Source organism: Gopherus evgoodei, chromosome 3, assembly GCF_007399415.2.
Source record: "Gopherus evgoodei ecotype Sinaloan lineage chromosome 3, rGopEvg1_v1.p, whole genome shotgun sequence".
Lineage (NCBI taxonomy): Eukaryota > Metazoa > Chordata > Testudines > Testudinidae > Gopherus > Gopherus evgoodei.
In genome coordinates this window covers 212,415,388-212,430,032 of record NC_044324.1, presented here as the reverse complement: position 1 = coordinate 212,430,032, position 14,645 = coordinate 212,415,388, and the positions used below count along the sequence as shown (strand labels likewise).

General features: G+C 40.1%; 1 protein-coding gene across 4 annotated transcripts in view; it reads right to left on the bottom strand.

The window, feature by feature from the left end:
* Positions 1-14,645, bottom strand: part of TASP1 (taspase 1) — a 163,364-nt gene that overhangs the window by 23,615 nt on the left and 125,104 nt on the right. For all 4 annotated transcript variants that reach the window (XM_030557987.1, XM_030557990.1, XM_030557989.1 and 1 more), the window contains one exon: positions 2,928-3,001. In XM_030557987.1, the coding sequence (XP_030413847.1) occupies positions 2,928-3,001 (74 nt within the window). The remainder of the gene's footprint in view (positions 1-2,927; positions 3,002-14,645) is intronic.

Below are 14,645 nucleotides of genomic sequence, written 5' to 3'. Positions count from 1 at the left end.
TTACTTGCAATACAACGAAATTCCAGCCTTTATGACAGAAGATTATTTTTTGATCAATAGAAGTCGGCAGCCAAGGCATTTGTGGTTTTTCTCTGGAAAGCATTTGCAGCCACAGGCTCAAAGGAGGAAGAAAGGGAGAGGGATTAACTTTCTTCAATGAAGGTCAAAAACATAATTTAAAAGTGAACCAAGAGAAGCAGCTGTGTCTGTCAGCCCAATCAAGATTACCAGCTGGAGAATCTACCAGCAATATGAAAACAATGTACACCAGATGTCAAACGATACAACTGCGAGTAGGAAAATATCTCTGGGTATGGCACTGTATTGCTAGTGCTCATTACTAACCAGATTTCATAGGAAATACTGAAGATTTCAGCAGGCTACCACCAGCTAGGAATAAACACTTCCTCACAACCAGCTCTAGGAGCCATATTGTGTAAACAAAATCAGCTTTTATTTCCAATATAATTTAACATTTCACTTCTTTTAATGACTATATTTCAGGATCAAAAAATATAAAGAATGAAGAAGGTTTATGCATTCACATTTACTCCATGCTGGGACATCTGCAGCTGGGCTTGTTCTAGCTTCACTAACTTGGGTTTGAGAAATTAGATTCTTTTAAAATAAAAATCTAAAATAAACAAGAACTCGGTGACACCACATTTCTTTCCAGTTGACTATCCAAGGAAATAAGCTGTACGTGCGCCATAGAAAAGTGTGCACCATTGGCCGCTGTGTCGGCATTTCTAACCAACTGCTTTTCTTCCTTCTCCCTCAGGTTATTGTCTACATTGTGAGTGAAGGGGTGTGATTCTCTTGCTCATGTACACTTACTCATGGTAGCTCTCATCGATTCAGGTAGGTTTGTAACTGGCACAGCTCAGCCGTACCTTCACTAGTGGTGCTGCTGTGACAACACTGCTGCTAATTATACTTGCACTAGCTCAGTGGGAGCTAGCAGGAGTATGCGTACATGGCAGGGGAATCTCACCCCTGGGTCGTAGTGTAGACATAGCCTCTGTTGGTATCCTTGTCTTTGTTTCTCTCTACATACAGTACTTATTCCTTAGAGGAACTCATCTACTCCCAGATATCACATTTGTGATAATTACTTGTAAATCTACCTCAGACAGAAATACAGGACTGCACAGAAGGGAGAAATTGTCCTCCTTGACATCCCACTAATTAAACACAGCAAAAAGCAAACATCTTTTTGAACCCGCTCCTCCCGCTCCTTTAACACTGCTGAACTACACCCCTGATCACTCAGACTCAGTTACTGGGGTCATCTCTCTAACTTTCTCCCAAAGCATCAGGCTCTCATCCAAATCATCTCACCGCTCTAGCTGTAAAACTGATCTGCCCTCTCTCACCAAGTTCCTTCTCTAGTTTTGTTTCCACACCAATTTGTACTTACCCTCATGTTCAAATTCTACGCAGCCCTGTTCCTGCTTCTTCTGCTTTCCTTTTCACACTGTATGCTCTGCCCACACTTGTCTCCAGAATGTCCCATTTGCCTATCACTCACAACTCTAGTCTTCTCCCTATCACCGCCCCATGCCTGAAAACAGCTCGCCTCGTCCGCATCCATGGCACATCACTTCTAGATGGCATATCCCTCTCTTTTGTTTCACTTTCCATCACTACACTCAACTATGTGATGTTCTCACTGTCTCATACGCAATTATGTAGGCAAAAACAAAATCTTATAATAAAAATCCAAGAAACTGCCAAGTTGATCTGAATTCTTTATGATAAAGGATCCTAGGAATAAGCTTAGATTTTTTGTGTTATACCCTCTCCTCTCATTTCCAACCTGTCATGGGGTATCTCAGTTTTTATATCAATTATCTGCCTAAGGGTTTGTCATCACACAAAAACTGTAACATCTAACTACACCAGTATAGTTAAAATAGTACAATTCACCTAGGATTAATAGCTATTCCTTTAAGTGAACGGCAACAAACTATACTGATATAAGGTATCTCTATAAGCTGCGCCCACACTAGCAGTTGTTTCAGCATAGCTACCTGTTTCCTTAAAAATATCATACCCCAATCTACACAGTTAAATCTGTATGAGACTGCCATAGATTTTGCCTTCACATAACCACTTCTGAGAAAGGTATTATTTTCCCTATGCATCTGTGAGGCACCGTGCACACCTATGGAAGCTATAAATAATGATCACCTTAAATGGCGAAAAGAGGAAATTCAATGCACTTGATGGCAAGATACTCAACACTATGTACTAGAGTACAGTCTAAAGTCTCATCCTGATTAGAATGCTTAAAAAAACCCCACTAATCTATATTGCTAGGATCAAGATCAGGAAAACAGTTTAGTTAACTGATAAGATAAATTAAATGATAAGAGATTTATCATAATGTAAATGAGCAAGGCTTTAAAAATACAAGAATGTGCACCGCATGCCCTTGTAAAAGTCAGAGCTGTTAGTAACCTCCTAGGAAGGGAAGTAGGAAGGAAACATTATTTACATAAATCTAAAATATCAAATGAACACAGGGCACATCACCAAGGAAAAGCACTATCAAAATGAGCAAGCGTGGCAAACTACCAGTGAGACAGTGATTTGAACACTCACATCCAGGCAGAACGCTAAAATACACACTGATTCATACAAATGGGTAGCTTTCTTTTTCATTAATTCATTATTACATCTTTTTCTTGCAGACCTTTATAGAAATCTCATCTTAAGGATGTTTTGTGTTAACAGTATTGGTCCCCAAGGAGCCAGAAGTGCTCCATCAGTGGCAAGGTTGCAGCTAATCGAATAAATGGAATTTTAAATTACGTTGCTTTTAAAATAACATTTCGACAGTTTGAATTAATTTTCATGAATTCAAAATGAAATTGAAGTCATTGTAGAAGTTTTTAGGTCACAACCTACTTCTTAGGGCTTACCTTGGCTTTGCCATCCTGTGCTGACATATATCCTACACACATGCTCTCTGTTGTATGACTCCACAAGAACTCCACTATAAAGGAAAAATGTAACAAGTCACAAACAAATGCATTCGTTTTAAGTATGGAAAAACTTTAATTTCTGGATTTGTTAAAAGTGAAGGGACAACTCAAACCTAGCTTAAAGTTTAGGTTTGGTGCTTTTATAAAAATTTAACAAAATTATTTACAAGAAAAAAGTAATTCCAGTAGAAGTAAGCACTCCTTGTAGTATCTGCAAATATTGTAGCACCAATAACCAGAAATAAATGGCATATATAGTGAAAAGTAGCACGCATTTTTAAGCTGTATTTATTTATTTGTAAGCTAAGTAATTTTTTTTACAGTATGATTACTAAAACTGAGAATGTCTCTTTAAAGTTAAAATTCAGACATATATAAAGCATATTACTGTGCTTTATTTTTTCTCCCTTGCTTAAAAAAATTTTCCACTGTCAAAATGATTTATTCTTAGTACTGGATAATCCCCATTTACTGTGATAGACTTTTTTCTACTAAAATGTATAATTTTTGTGACAAAAATATCAAGTGTTTCTGCCATCCAGAGCTCAGTTTCATAAAACTCTACTGTGTGTAATATATGTAGTATACTGCAGACTCTTTTAGATTACTTACCTGCTATCAAAGAATAATGTTTTAAAACAACTAAATCTTTCTCCAGTGCAAAATAGAAATCAAATAGATACTCAGAACTCTTCACCTGTCTAACAAACTTTAAGTCTGGGTTCAGCAAAATGGCCTTTGGAACATTTACATTCATCCACTAATCCCAAAGAACACTTTTAAATTCAGACAATTCTAGGAAAAACAGGTTTGAGAATTTTGAAGAAGATATTGCCAGAATCTGTGCAAGTCAAACAACAAGAGAAAAAGGAGTTCTATACTTAGATACGTCCTTCACTCCATCATAACTGATTAATTAGTGAATTTGTCAAATGTAATAAGAAAACAGGATTACACAACTAGACATTTCCAGTTTAAAAAAAAACTTTGCAATTTTTTACACTATTGTTGTCTATGGAGTTTTCTAAATACACAAGTGACTGCAGTTATATATAATCACCATTTCTTTAAGGAAATTGAGTCACTGAATTTGAAAACAAGACTTAAATACTGGAAATTTTCAGCTATAGGTGAGATAGGCAATTAGCTCCTTTTGGAAAACTCATTTAATTTCATTTTCTAACTTTACTTTCCAAAGTGCAGAGAAAGACTAGACAGGATACACATAGAATACAAAAGGATGAATGCTGATAACAGTTATAAATGAATGTGTGAAATGTTATTAATTAAGTTTTAAGGATATTTTAGCCCTTATTGTTCACCATCTACATTCTACGTAATAGCTGTGAATTTTACTACTGAACCTTCACAACTGTGTGTGTTCATGATAGTTTCTTCAAGCTGCAGATAGTGCCAGTTTCTAGAAGTGCTAGAATTAAAATCAAGATCTCAAATATATGTAAATTCACTGCCCTGAACAGATTCCCTGGAATAGCACAGTTCATTAAAAACAAAAATACTCAAACTTCCTTGTATGTTTATTTCAGCTCTTTAAAAAAAAAATAAAAAAGACACACAAAACCAATAGCTTATATGAATATCTAGCATGTGACATGTCATCTGTAAAAAAAATAATGGGTTGCTATCTTCAAGAACTGAGAGTGCATATCAAGATCCATAAGGGATCTGCTATCTCTGCTGATTATTATCTAACAATGTCATCTGAATTATGCAGTTTAAAAACCTGATTCTATTTCAGAAATTCCCAAAACCCTTACTTTCATCGATAGAACTTTGAAAAATTACAGTAGGAAAACATCTTTGGCGGAGCCTTTGACCTTGACTTAAGAAGTTCAATTATATTCATTTTTCCCTATATAATTTTAAAGAATTTTTAAGAGGAGAGAGTACAAACCTTAACATTGCTCATTATCTCTTGAAACCTATGCTTACAAAAGCAAGATGCATCAGTGCCATGTGATAGTATGACATTAAGATTTGTTTAAATTTTCAGAAAGCCAAAGCAATTATTTAGTATAGTCAATGTGCTCATGACAGCGTCAGTTAGGTAATCATGCAGGTAATTAGATATGCAGAAAGGCAAAATCATCTTAATACAAATCTCAGCTTAATACAAAGTGAGTTGCAGATATGAATCTCCATAAATTGCCACTAGAACACATGATAAGGGCATGGAGTCCAAGAAAAAAGCAAATATCACTGAATAATGATAGTGACAGCACTAAGATGTTTGAAAGGGAAGACTTGTCACTATCGTTAAATATTGTTCAGACACAAGACATTAATCTTGTTACCAAACGTGTTAAGTGAAAGGTTAATTTAATTTACATACAATGTCACATGCTGTTCTTTCATGTCTCATCATGCTTACATTTTAGTTCTGTTAACTCCGTCATGCAGACAGTGTTGATTTCTTGGCATACTTCCCATTACATTTCAGTAATGTCAAGTTCTTACAACATATAATCCTATTGCTATTTCATCCATTTTTTGTGTTGTGAAGTGTAATCTGCATTTATGAGATTTTGCAAATGTTCAGCAATATCCAATCTTGACTCAGGAATTACAGATTTTAATAGTTTTGACTTTTTAATGGTTCAATAACAATAAGTGGCCTGATTATCAAAGATGCTGACCTTATAGAGGTACAACTGATGTCACCGGGAGGGATGATCACAGACTTTGGAAAAAATGGGACTATACGTACATTAAGATATTAAAAATTAAGAAAAACACCTCCCATTGATTCTGTATCAGTTTTTGAAGAATTTGTTACAATATGAATGCTAAGAAACTATTATGTGCCAAAAAGATACTCCTCCCCCCAAAAAACCTCCCTATGTCCCTGTATGACTTATCACCCACTGTTCCTTTACATCCAGTGCAGTGTCAGAAGAACTATAAGGATAAATGTCATAGATCTCTGGTTTCTTGGGATAGCAAGGTCTGGAAAATACGGTAAGGGCAGTGTGCTCCACTGTTAGAAGAGTGAGACCTCTTTGGCCAGTTGAAGAATGTCAAATTACAAAAAATATCCTTGAGACAAGGTGGGTGAGGTAACATCTTTTACTGGACCAACTTCTGTTCATACCTTGTGGTCCCTTCTGATCCTCTAATTCTATGATTCTGCTGGTGAGAGAGACAAGCTTTCAAACTACACAGAACTCTTCACATCTGGGAAAGGTACTAAGGCGATGTCCACACTAGAGAGCTTACAGTGGCATAGCTGTACAGATGCAGCTGTGCTGCTGTAAGATCTTTCATGTAGCCATTCTATGCTGATGGGGGAAGAGCTCTCCCGTCCCACCGACATAGCGCTGTGAGCACTACCACTTATGCTGGTGAAACTTACGTTGCTCAGGGCGTGTTCAAGGTGATAAGCCAGTAGTCACAGGACAGAACAAGGAGGTTAGTGAGTTATGGATTATAGTAACAATAAAGACACTGGATTTATGATTTAAGACCAAATTTTTAGTGTCTATCAAACTTATGAATTTAAGCTACCAGGCTTGTCTTCTGAAAGTGTTGTGCAGGTTTCCTTACTGCTATGTGCTAACTATTTATGCTAAAGTCTCTGTTCGACCTTGTATTTAGTACCTCTGAGCCCTGGTCTACACTATAAAATTACTTTGGTATAAGTACATTGCTTGGGATATGTATAATCCACACTCCTACATGACACAGTTATACCAACCTAAGCGCCAGGGTAGACAGTGCAATGTCTGAAGGAGAATAGCTACCGCCTCTCGCAGAGGTGGAATCATTAAGCTCTCTCTCTCCTCAGCTTAGATCATCTTCACCAGAAGCGATATAGTTGCACTGCTGTAAATTTGTAGTGTAGACCTGCCCTCAGTACCTTTCCCAGACTTGAGGAAGAGGATGTAAGGATATTATTCAGGAGAAGTGGTGGGGAGGCCCAGACAGAAAGAAAAAGGTGGCTAGATACAAGGACTGGAAAGAGAATGAACAGAGGAAAGGAATAGTTAAAAAACAAACTGCTTATGTTTGCAACAGGAGGTTCCCGGCCAAAACAAGTCAACGAGAGTTGTATATATTTTGTTTTGCAGTGCAAAAGCTTAGCTTTAAAATGCAACACTATAAATCTAATTTTAAAAACTCCCCAACACTAGAATTAAGGGCTGAGGGCGAAATTACTCATCTTATAATTCAGCTTCTTTGAAAACAGAACTCTGGCAGGACCCTCAGATTTTAGGGTTTTATGTTCTCTAGCTCAAGAAAGACATTGGGGAGTTTTGTCTAAGAATTAGGTCTTCAGGAAACTGGTAGTGGCAACCCCACAACCAATGGTCGAGAGCTGCCTAGGATTAACTACCACCTTCAGAACCTTCCATTCAGTTCCTGTTTGAACAAGAAACAAAGGCTCCTCGGAAGAAATAAGCCAGTCACAAAATAAACAGAACAATTAGTGGCTCAAAATGAGATAGATAATAAATATGATTAAAAAAATCACAAAACAAAGTTGCCTTCTAAACACTAAAGGGAGGTGGGTGATAAACCCTGCCAGAATATCTTTAGGGACATGCCAGACCTGAAGAAGAGCTCTGTGTTGTTCGAAAGCTTGTTTCTTTCATCAACAGAAGTTGGTCCAATAAAAGGTATTACCTCACCCAACTTATCCTCAAGGAAAAAAGAATTACAAGGTCAGTAATCCTCACTTCTCTGAAGATACCATTTAGGCAAGATTCTCGGTCCTAGATATTTAGCAGTTTGAGGTAAGTTCCAAAAGAAAGACAGCAATATGAACTAGGCCAAAGCCAACATATTAGAGGCACAGGTGGTAGTGATGGTTGTAGTTATGGTTGCCTAACTCTCCATCACAAATCCCATTTTCAATTGCACAGTGGTTGGCCAAACTCACCACTTGGGCTGAAGTTTTCCATGTCAGGTCTCTACTTCAGGAGGATTTTTAGCTAAAATTGTTAGTTGTTTCATATAACGAGTTTAGGGAAGAATAAAAAGTTTGCCTATGCTAAATTTGTACAATCATTTAATTGAGAAGCTTCAGCACTTCCATGTTTTAGAGCAGAGACTTGAAATTTAGCAGAGTGAGGCCTTTGTGTCAGGAATATGCCTTTTGCCTGCCCTGTAAAAATCCACAGAAACCTGGCAAAGTAACAAGTCTTTATCAAACACCTTACAAACTGATTTTCAGAGGCTCACAAGAATTTGGAAGCTAAATTCTGCAAAGATTACATCTGCACTCAGCAAACTCCAGTGCAGGGCTATAGGGGCTGAGCAGCACTTCCCCAGCATTACTCCTCCTAGCTGGAGGACCAATGCAGTGCTGGGCATATAGAATTAACAGGAGGGAGACTGCTGTGCTTCTAATGTCTCTCCTCCCCACACCAGGGCCCAGTAAGTGTGGAGAAGGAAGAGGGGGAAGCTGCCAGAGTGAAATGCAGGGGAAGGTCGGGGGTGAGGAGCAAAGGGGTCTATAACCACTAGAGAACACTTCCCTCCAGCACCCGGAATTCAACCCACGATTTCCAAGTCTCAACATTCCTCTCACATCAAATAGCTGTGAATCCCAGTGATAACTAATACCAGTTATCCCCCTCTAGTAACTGGTTCACTACCACAAATGGCAGTGGTCCATGCTGGAGATATAAAGATTCCAAACCTACTGATGACTCATGCAGTGGATGGGTGAGAAGGTTTCCACATGAATATCTATTTATTCATTTTTGCTTTGTTTAAATGCTCAGAAATTACATACAAAAAAACCATTAAAACAGGATTAAGGTTGCAGAATTAAGCACTCAAGAGTTAGGACATACTAGAATTAAGGTTGCCCATGCAACCTTTATTATCTATTATTATTATTAGGGTACTTGGAAGCCTCAGTCATGGACCAGTCCCTCACCGTGCTAGGCACGACACAAACTCTGTTCTAAAGAGTTTAATTCTTGTTGTTATTAACAACATACTCACATTCTATCTCAGCCAGAATTTTTATATGATGCTGGGCACGTCACAAATCAAAATTTGTCACAGTTGGCCACTATTTGAGAATTCCTCAGTTTCTGGGTGCCCAATCTGAGACACATGAAATCAGATTTGCAAAAGTGCAGAGCCTTGTAACTGCAACTGAATTCAGTAAGAACTGTGCCTTGAATATATAAAGTGTTAGAAAAATGCTAAGTACTACTAAAAATCAGGCCATACGTGTCTCAAGTGGGGCACCCCAAATTAGTGGATATTTTTGTCAATTATACTTGAGTCCTCTGTGCCTTAATTCTCCATGTATAAAATGGGTAAATATACCTGTGCAGCTCACAGGGGTGGTTGTGAAGAAAATTTTATTGCTATTTGTGAAGCACTGACACTATGCTGATGCGTGTCATAGCAGTGCCAGGCCCTTTCATATTCTTGGATGGAGATTATCTGGGTCCCTGATTTGGTCTCATTAAGCTGTTTGAGTTTGATTTACACCTCAGCTGTGATAATTTCTACTTTCCTATTCTCGTTTCCATTAGCCACTCTGATGCTACCTCTAAGCTCCTTATTACCCTTATTAAAAACTGAGGCAAAGCATTAATTTAGGAGTTGGGCCATGCCATCTTTAACTTCCAACCCATCTTCAGTGCTTAGTGGTCCCACTTCTTCTTTCTTTGTTTTCTCTTTATTTATATGGCTAGAGAATCATTTACTATTGGTTATAGTTTCCTTTGCAATTTTAAATTTAAATTTAAAATTTAAATTTAAAGAGGTAGCTTACCTTGCTGATCTTTCCCATCTTCCATTCCTTGTAGGCTTTCTGCCTTCTCTTAATAACTTGTTTGAGATGCTTGCTCATCCAGCCTGATCTGCAACTATTCCCTGCACATTTTCCCCCTTGCTTGTGATGCAAGCATTAGACAGCTTCTGCAATCTTGATTTAATAATTCCAAGACTCCTCTACATTCAGATCCTTCAGTCCAGTCCACTTCCCTAACTAATTACCTTAATTTTTTAAAGTTTGCCCTTTTGAAATCAAGCTGCAGACCTTTTTTTTCCCTCCTCCCATTTGGTTTAAACTGAATTAGCTCATGATCACGGAAACCAAGCCTTTCCTCTACAATCAGTTCTTCTATGATGTCCTTAGTACTTACAAATATTAAATCTAAAACGGAATCACTTCTTGTTGGTATGGTGTCTATTGGCAGAAGAAATCTGTAAGCTATCACATCCAGGAACACCTGGGACGTACCATTATTAGGGCATGGCTACACCTGCAAATGTAAAGCGCCTTGAGTTAAACCAGCCTTCGCAGAGCGCAGTAGGGAAAGCGCTGAAGTCTGTCCACACTGACAGCTTCAAGTGCACTGGCGTGGCCACATTTGTGGCACTTGCAGCGGCATTGAGAGTGGTGCATTGTGGGCAGCTATCTCAGCATACAAGTGACTGCAACGTGCTTTTCAAATCGGGGGTGGGGGGCAGGGGTGGTGGTAGTGGTGGAATGTGACAGGGAATGTTTTGTGTGTATGTGGGGGGAGACAGAGTGGGTTTTTGGGGGGCTCAGAGCATGTCTCCATGCTGTCTTGTAAGTTCAGATAGCAGCAGACCCTCCCAGTCCCTCCAGCCTCTCTCTCTCACACACATACACAGTATTCCACACTAATGGTTGCTTTGTCTTGGAGCAGATAAGCAGCTGGCTGTCAGAAACGGAGCTTTCAAACGGCATATCTGCATTCCTACAGCGAGTTCAAAACAATGACAAGTGTTCACTTTACTTAAGGGGATTATGGGACATTTCTGGAGGCTGATCAGAGCACAGTAACGCAACACCTCATCCACACTGGCGCCGCGGCACTCCAGCAGGGGCGCAGAAAACGTTATTTCACTCGCCGAGGTGGAGTACCAGCAGCGTTGTAGCTGCAGAGTCAGAGTGCTCTACGTGCCTTGCCAGTGGGCGGGTAGTGAGCTAGTGCGCCTGGGGTTCCTTTATTGCGCTGTAACTCAAAAGTGTAGCTAGACCCTTAGTAGCATTTGTCCTCCAATCTATATGTGGGGAATTAAAGTCTCCAACAATAACACAATTCCCAGAAGTATTAATTTCATTTAAAATATTAAAGAGGTCGCTAACCATATGCAAATCAGATCCTGGAGGTCTATAACAGACCCCAAGTGCTATCCCAGTGGAGCCTTTGTTATCTTCCCCTCCTCGCCCCAAGTGATTTTAACCTGAACAGATTCTGATTGTTTTTTTCATTCCATCACTTCTGATTTCCTTACAGTCTACCTCATCATTAATATACAAATTCCTAGCTTCTGGTTTATATTCATTATTATCAATTTCTCATTTCTTCCATATAAGCTGCCTTCACTTCCGCTCTAAGCCACTATGTGTTTTTTAAAGCAGCAGGGATTTCTCTCAGTTGTGGTTTTTGGAGCATCTAGTAAAATGTTCTTAAACAATTCTCAATCATCATTCACATTTTTCAGTTTAAATTCTTCCTCCCATCTGAGCTGGCTCAATTGTTTTAAGCATTGTGAAACTAACCCTTCCAAAGCATCAAGTATACATATATTCCTGGTTTGGACTTTATTCTGTTTGAACTGTCATAACCTATTCCCAGATTTGGACCTTAGCGTCCAAAATATGGGGGTTAGCATGAAAACCTCCAAGCTTAGTTACCAGCTTGGACCTGGTAAAGCTTCCACCACCCAAAAAATGAGAGTGTTTTGGGGCACTCTGGTCCCCCCAAAAACCTTCCCTGGGGACCCCAAGACCCAAATTCCTTGAGTCTCACAACAAAGGGGAATAAACCATTTCCCTTCCCTTCTCCCTTCCAAGTGTTCCCTCCCTGGGTTCCTGGAGAGATACACAGAAGCAAGCTCTGTGAATCTAAACAGAGGGACGCCACCCTCCCTGTTTCCAGTCCTGGAAACAAAAGTACTTCCCTCTTCACCCAGAGGGAATGCAAAGTCAGGCTAGTAAATCTAACACACACAGATTTCCCCCTGACTTCTTCCTCCCACCAATTCCCTGGTGAGCTACAGACTCAATTCCCTGGAGTTCCCCACCAAAGAAAAACTCCAACAGGTCTTAAAAAAGAAAGCTTTATATAAAAAGAAAGAAAAAATACATAAAAATGGTCTCTCTGTATTAAGGTGACAAATACAGGGTCAATTGCTTAAAAGAAATATGAATAAACAGCCTTATTCAAAAAGAATACAATTCAAAACACTCCAGCAACTACACACATGTAAATACAAAATAAAAAAACATATAAATCACTGTCTTATCTTTTTTGTACTTACAACTGGGAAACAGAAGATTAGAAAAGCAGGAGACAGAAATCCTCTCATAGCCAAGAGAGAGTACAGGCAGAACACTAGAACAAAGAACTCAGACACAAACTTCCCTCCACCCAGATTTGAAAAAGTCTTGTTTCCTGATTGGTCCTCTGGTCAGGTGTTTCAGGTTACTCCTTTCCAGGTGTAAGAGACATTAACCCTTAGCTATCTGTTTATGACACGCACCTACCAAACGTGATAAAGTCAGATTCACATCTACATAAACTACCACTATTTTTAGTTCTGTGATCAATTCCTCTGTCAAGACAAGGTCTAAATAAAGATTTCCCCCATGCTGGATGCAACACTTCGTTAGAAATTCTAAGGCTGTTTTAGGACTGTCAGCATGAGACTTCTAGCATATATTATTCACATTGAAGTCTTCCTCACCGCTATGATCAGTAAGCATCCCTCACTCACAGATTATAGACAGGTGCCTTAGGAGCCGGTCATCCTATGCTCTGTAGCAGACACCAACTAATACCCCAGCTTGTACATTATCTGTTAGGACACTGATCCATAAGCATTCCAGACATTTCCTTCCACGTTGTCAATGACTTGGAAACAGGCTGTTTTTGATAATCCTCCTGTTTTGCTCATTCAATCCTTCCTAAATAGGATGTAACCATTGATTTTAACATTCCAATCATGGGAATCTCATCCCATTAGGTTTCAGTAATACCAAGTCAAATTTTTGCTCATAAATAAGCAATTACAATTCCTCTGGTTTGTTACCCAGGTCTGTAGCACTGATGTGTAGGCAATTAAAGATTTTCTTCTCTTCACATCTTTTGGGTGTTTTGGTTAATTTTGTTCTCAACCTATTGCTTTTGTGCTGAGTGCATGTTTGTTCCCTTTTATTATTGTGTAACTCCTTCCTGGCTACTCTTGGCACAAAGAAAAGATGGTTACTCACCTTTGTAACTGTTGTTCTCCGAGATGTGTTGCTCATATCCATTCCAGTTAGGTGTGTGCACGCTGCATGCACGTTCGTTGGAAGATTTTTACCCTAGCAACACTCAGTGGGTCGGCGGAGTGCCCCCTGGAGTGGTGCAGCCGTGGTGCCGGATATATACCCCTGCCGATCCAACCACCCCTCAGTTCCTTCTTGCCGGCTACTCCGACAGTGGGGAAGGAGGGCAGGTTTGGAATGGATATGAGCAACACATCTCGAAGAACAATAGTTACAAAGGTGAGTAACCGTCTTTTCTTCTTCGAGTGCTTGCTCACATCCATTCCAGTTAGGTGATTCCCAAGCCTTATCTAGGCGGTGGGGTAGGAGTGAGATGTGGCAGAATGCAAAACTGCTGAGCCAAAGGCTGCATCATCTCTGAACTGTTGAACCAGAGCATAATGCGAAGCAAAGATGTGGACTGAGGACCAGGTAGCTGCGCGACATATCTCCTGGATAGGTACACAAGCCAGGAAGGCGGCAGATGAAGCCTGAGCTCTGGTAGAATGCGCGGTGATGTGGCTCGGGGAAATATGAGCCAAATCATAACAAGTGCGGATGCACGCCGTCACCCAAGATGAGATCCTCTGAGAGGGAACAGGTAGGCCTTTCATTCGGTCTGCTACCGCAACAAAGAGTTGGGGTGTTTTACGATAGGGTTTTGTCCGCTCAATATAAAATGCGAGTGCTCTACAGACGTCCAGGGAGTGCAACTGTTGCTCCCGTCGCGTTGAGTGTGGCTTCGGGAAGAAGACCGGGAGAAAGATGTACTGGTTAACATGAAAGGCCAAAACCACCTTAGGGAGGAATGCCGTGTGTGGTCGCAACTGCACCCTTGTCCTTGTGGAACACAGCGTACGGCGGATCCACCGTAAAAGCCCTAAGCTCAGAGACTCATCTGGCCGATGTAATGACTACGAGGAAAGCTGTCTTCCAAGACAGGTATAGTAGCGAGCAGGTTGCTAACGGCTCGAATGGGGGAGACATAAGTCTGGTTAAAACCAGGTTGAGGTCCCAGGTCGGGGCTGGGTGGCGTACTTGAGGGTATAAGCAATCCAAGCCCTTGAGGAACCTTGAAACCATAGGGTGTGAAAACACGGAACGGCCACCTTTGCCTGGGTGGAAGGTAGAGATGGCTGACAAGTGCACCCTCAGTGATGATACTGCTAGGCCCTGCTGTTTGACAGACCAGAGGTAGTCCAAAATAGAGGGGATCAAGATCTCAGTGGGGGTAAGATTAAGCGTTTCGCACCAGCAGGAGAAAGGCTTCCACTTGACCAGATATGTTGACTGGGTGGAAGGTTTCCTGCTACCCCGGAGAACTTGTTGTACTGATTCAGAGCAATGTAACTCTGACTGGTTAGCCACACAGCAGCCACGCC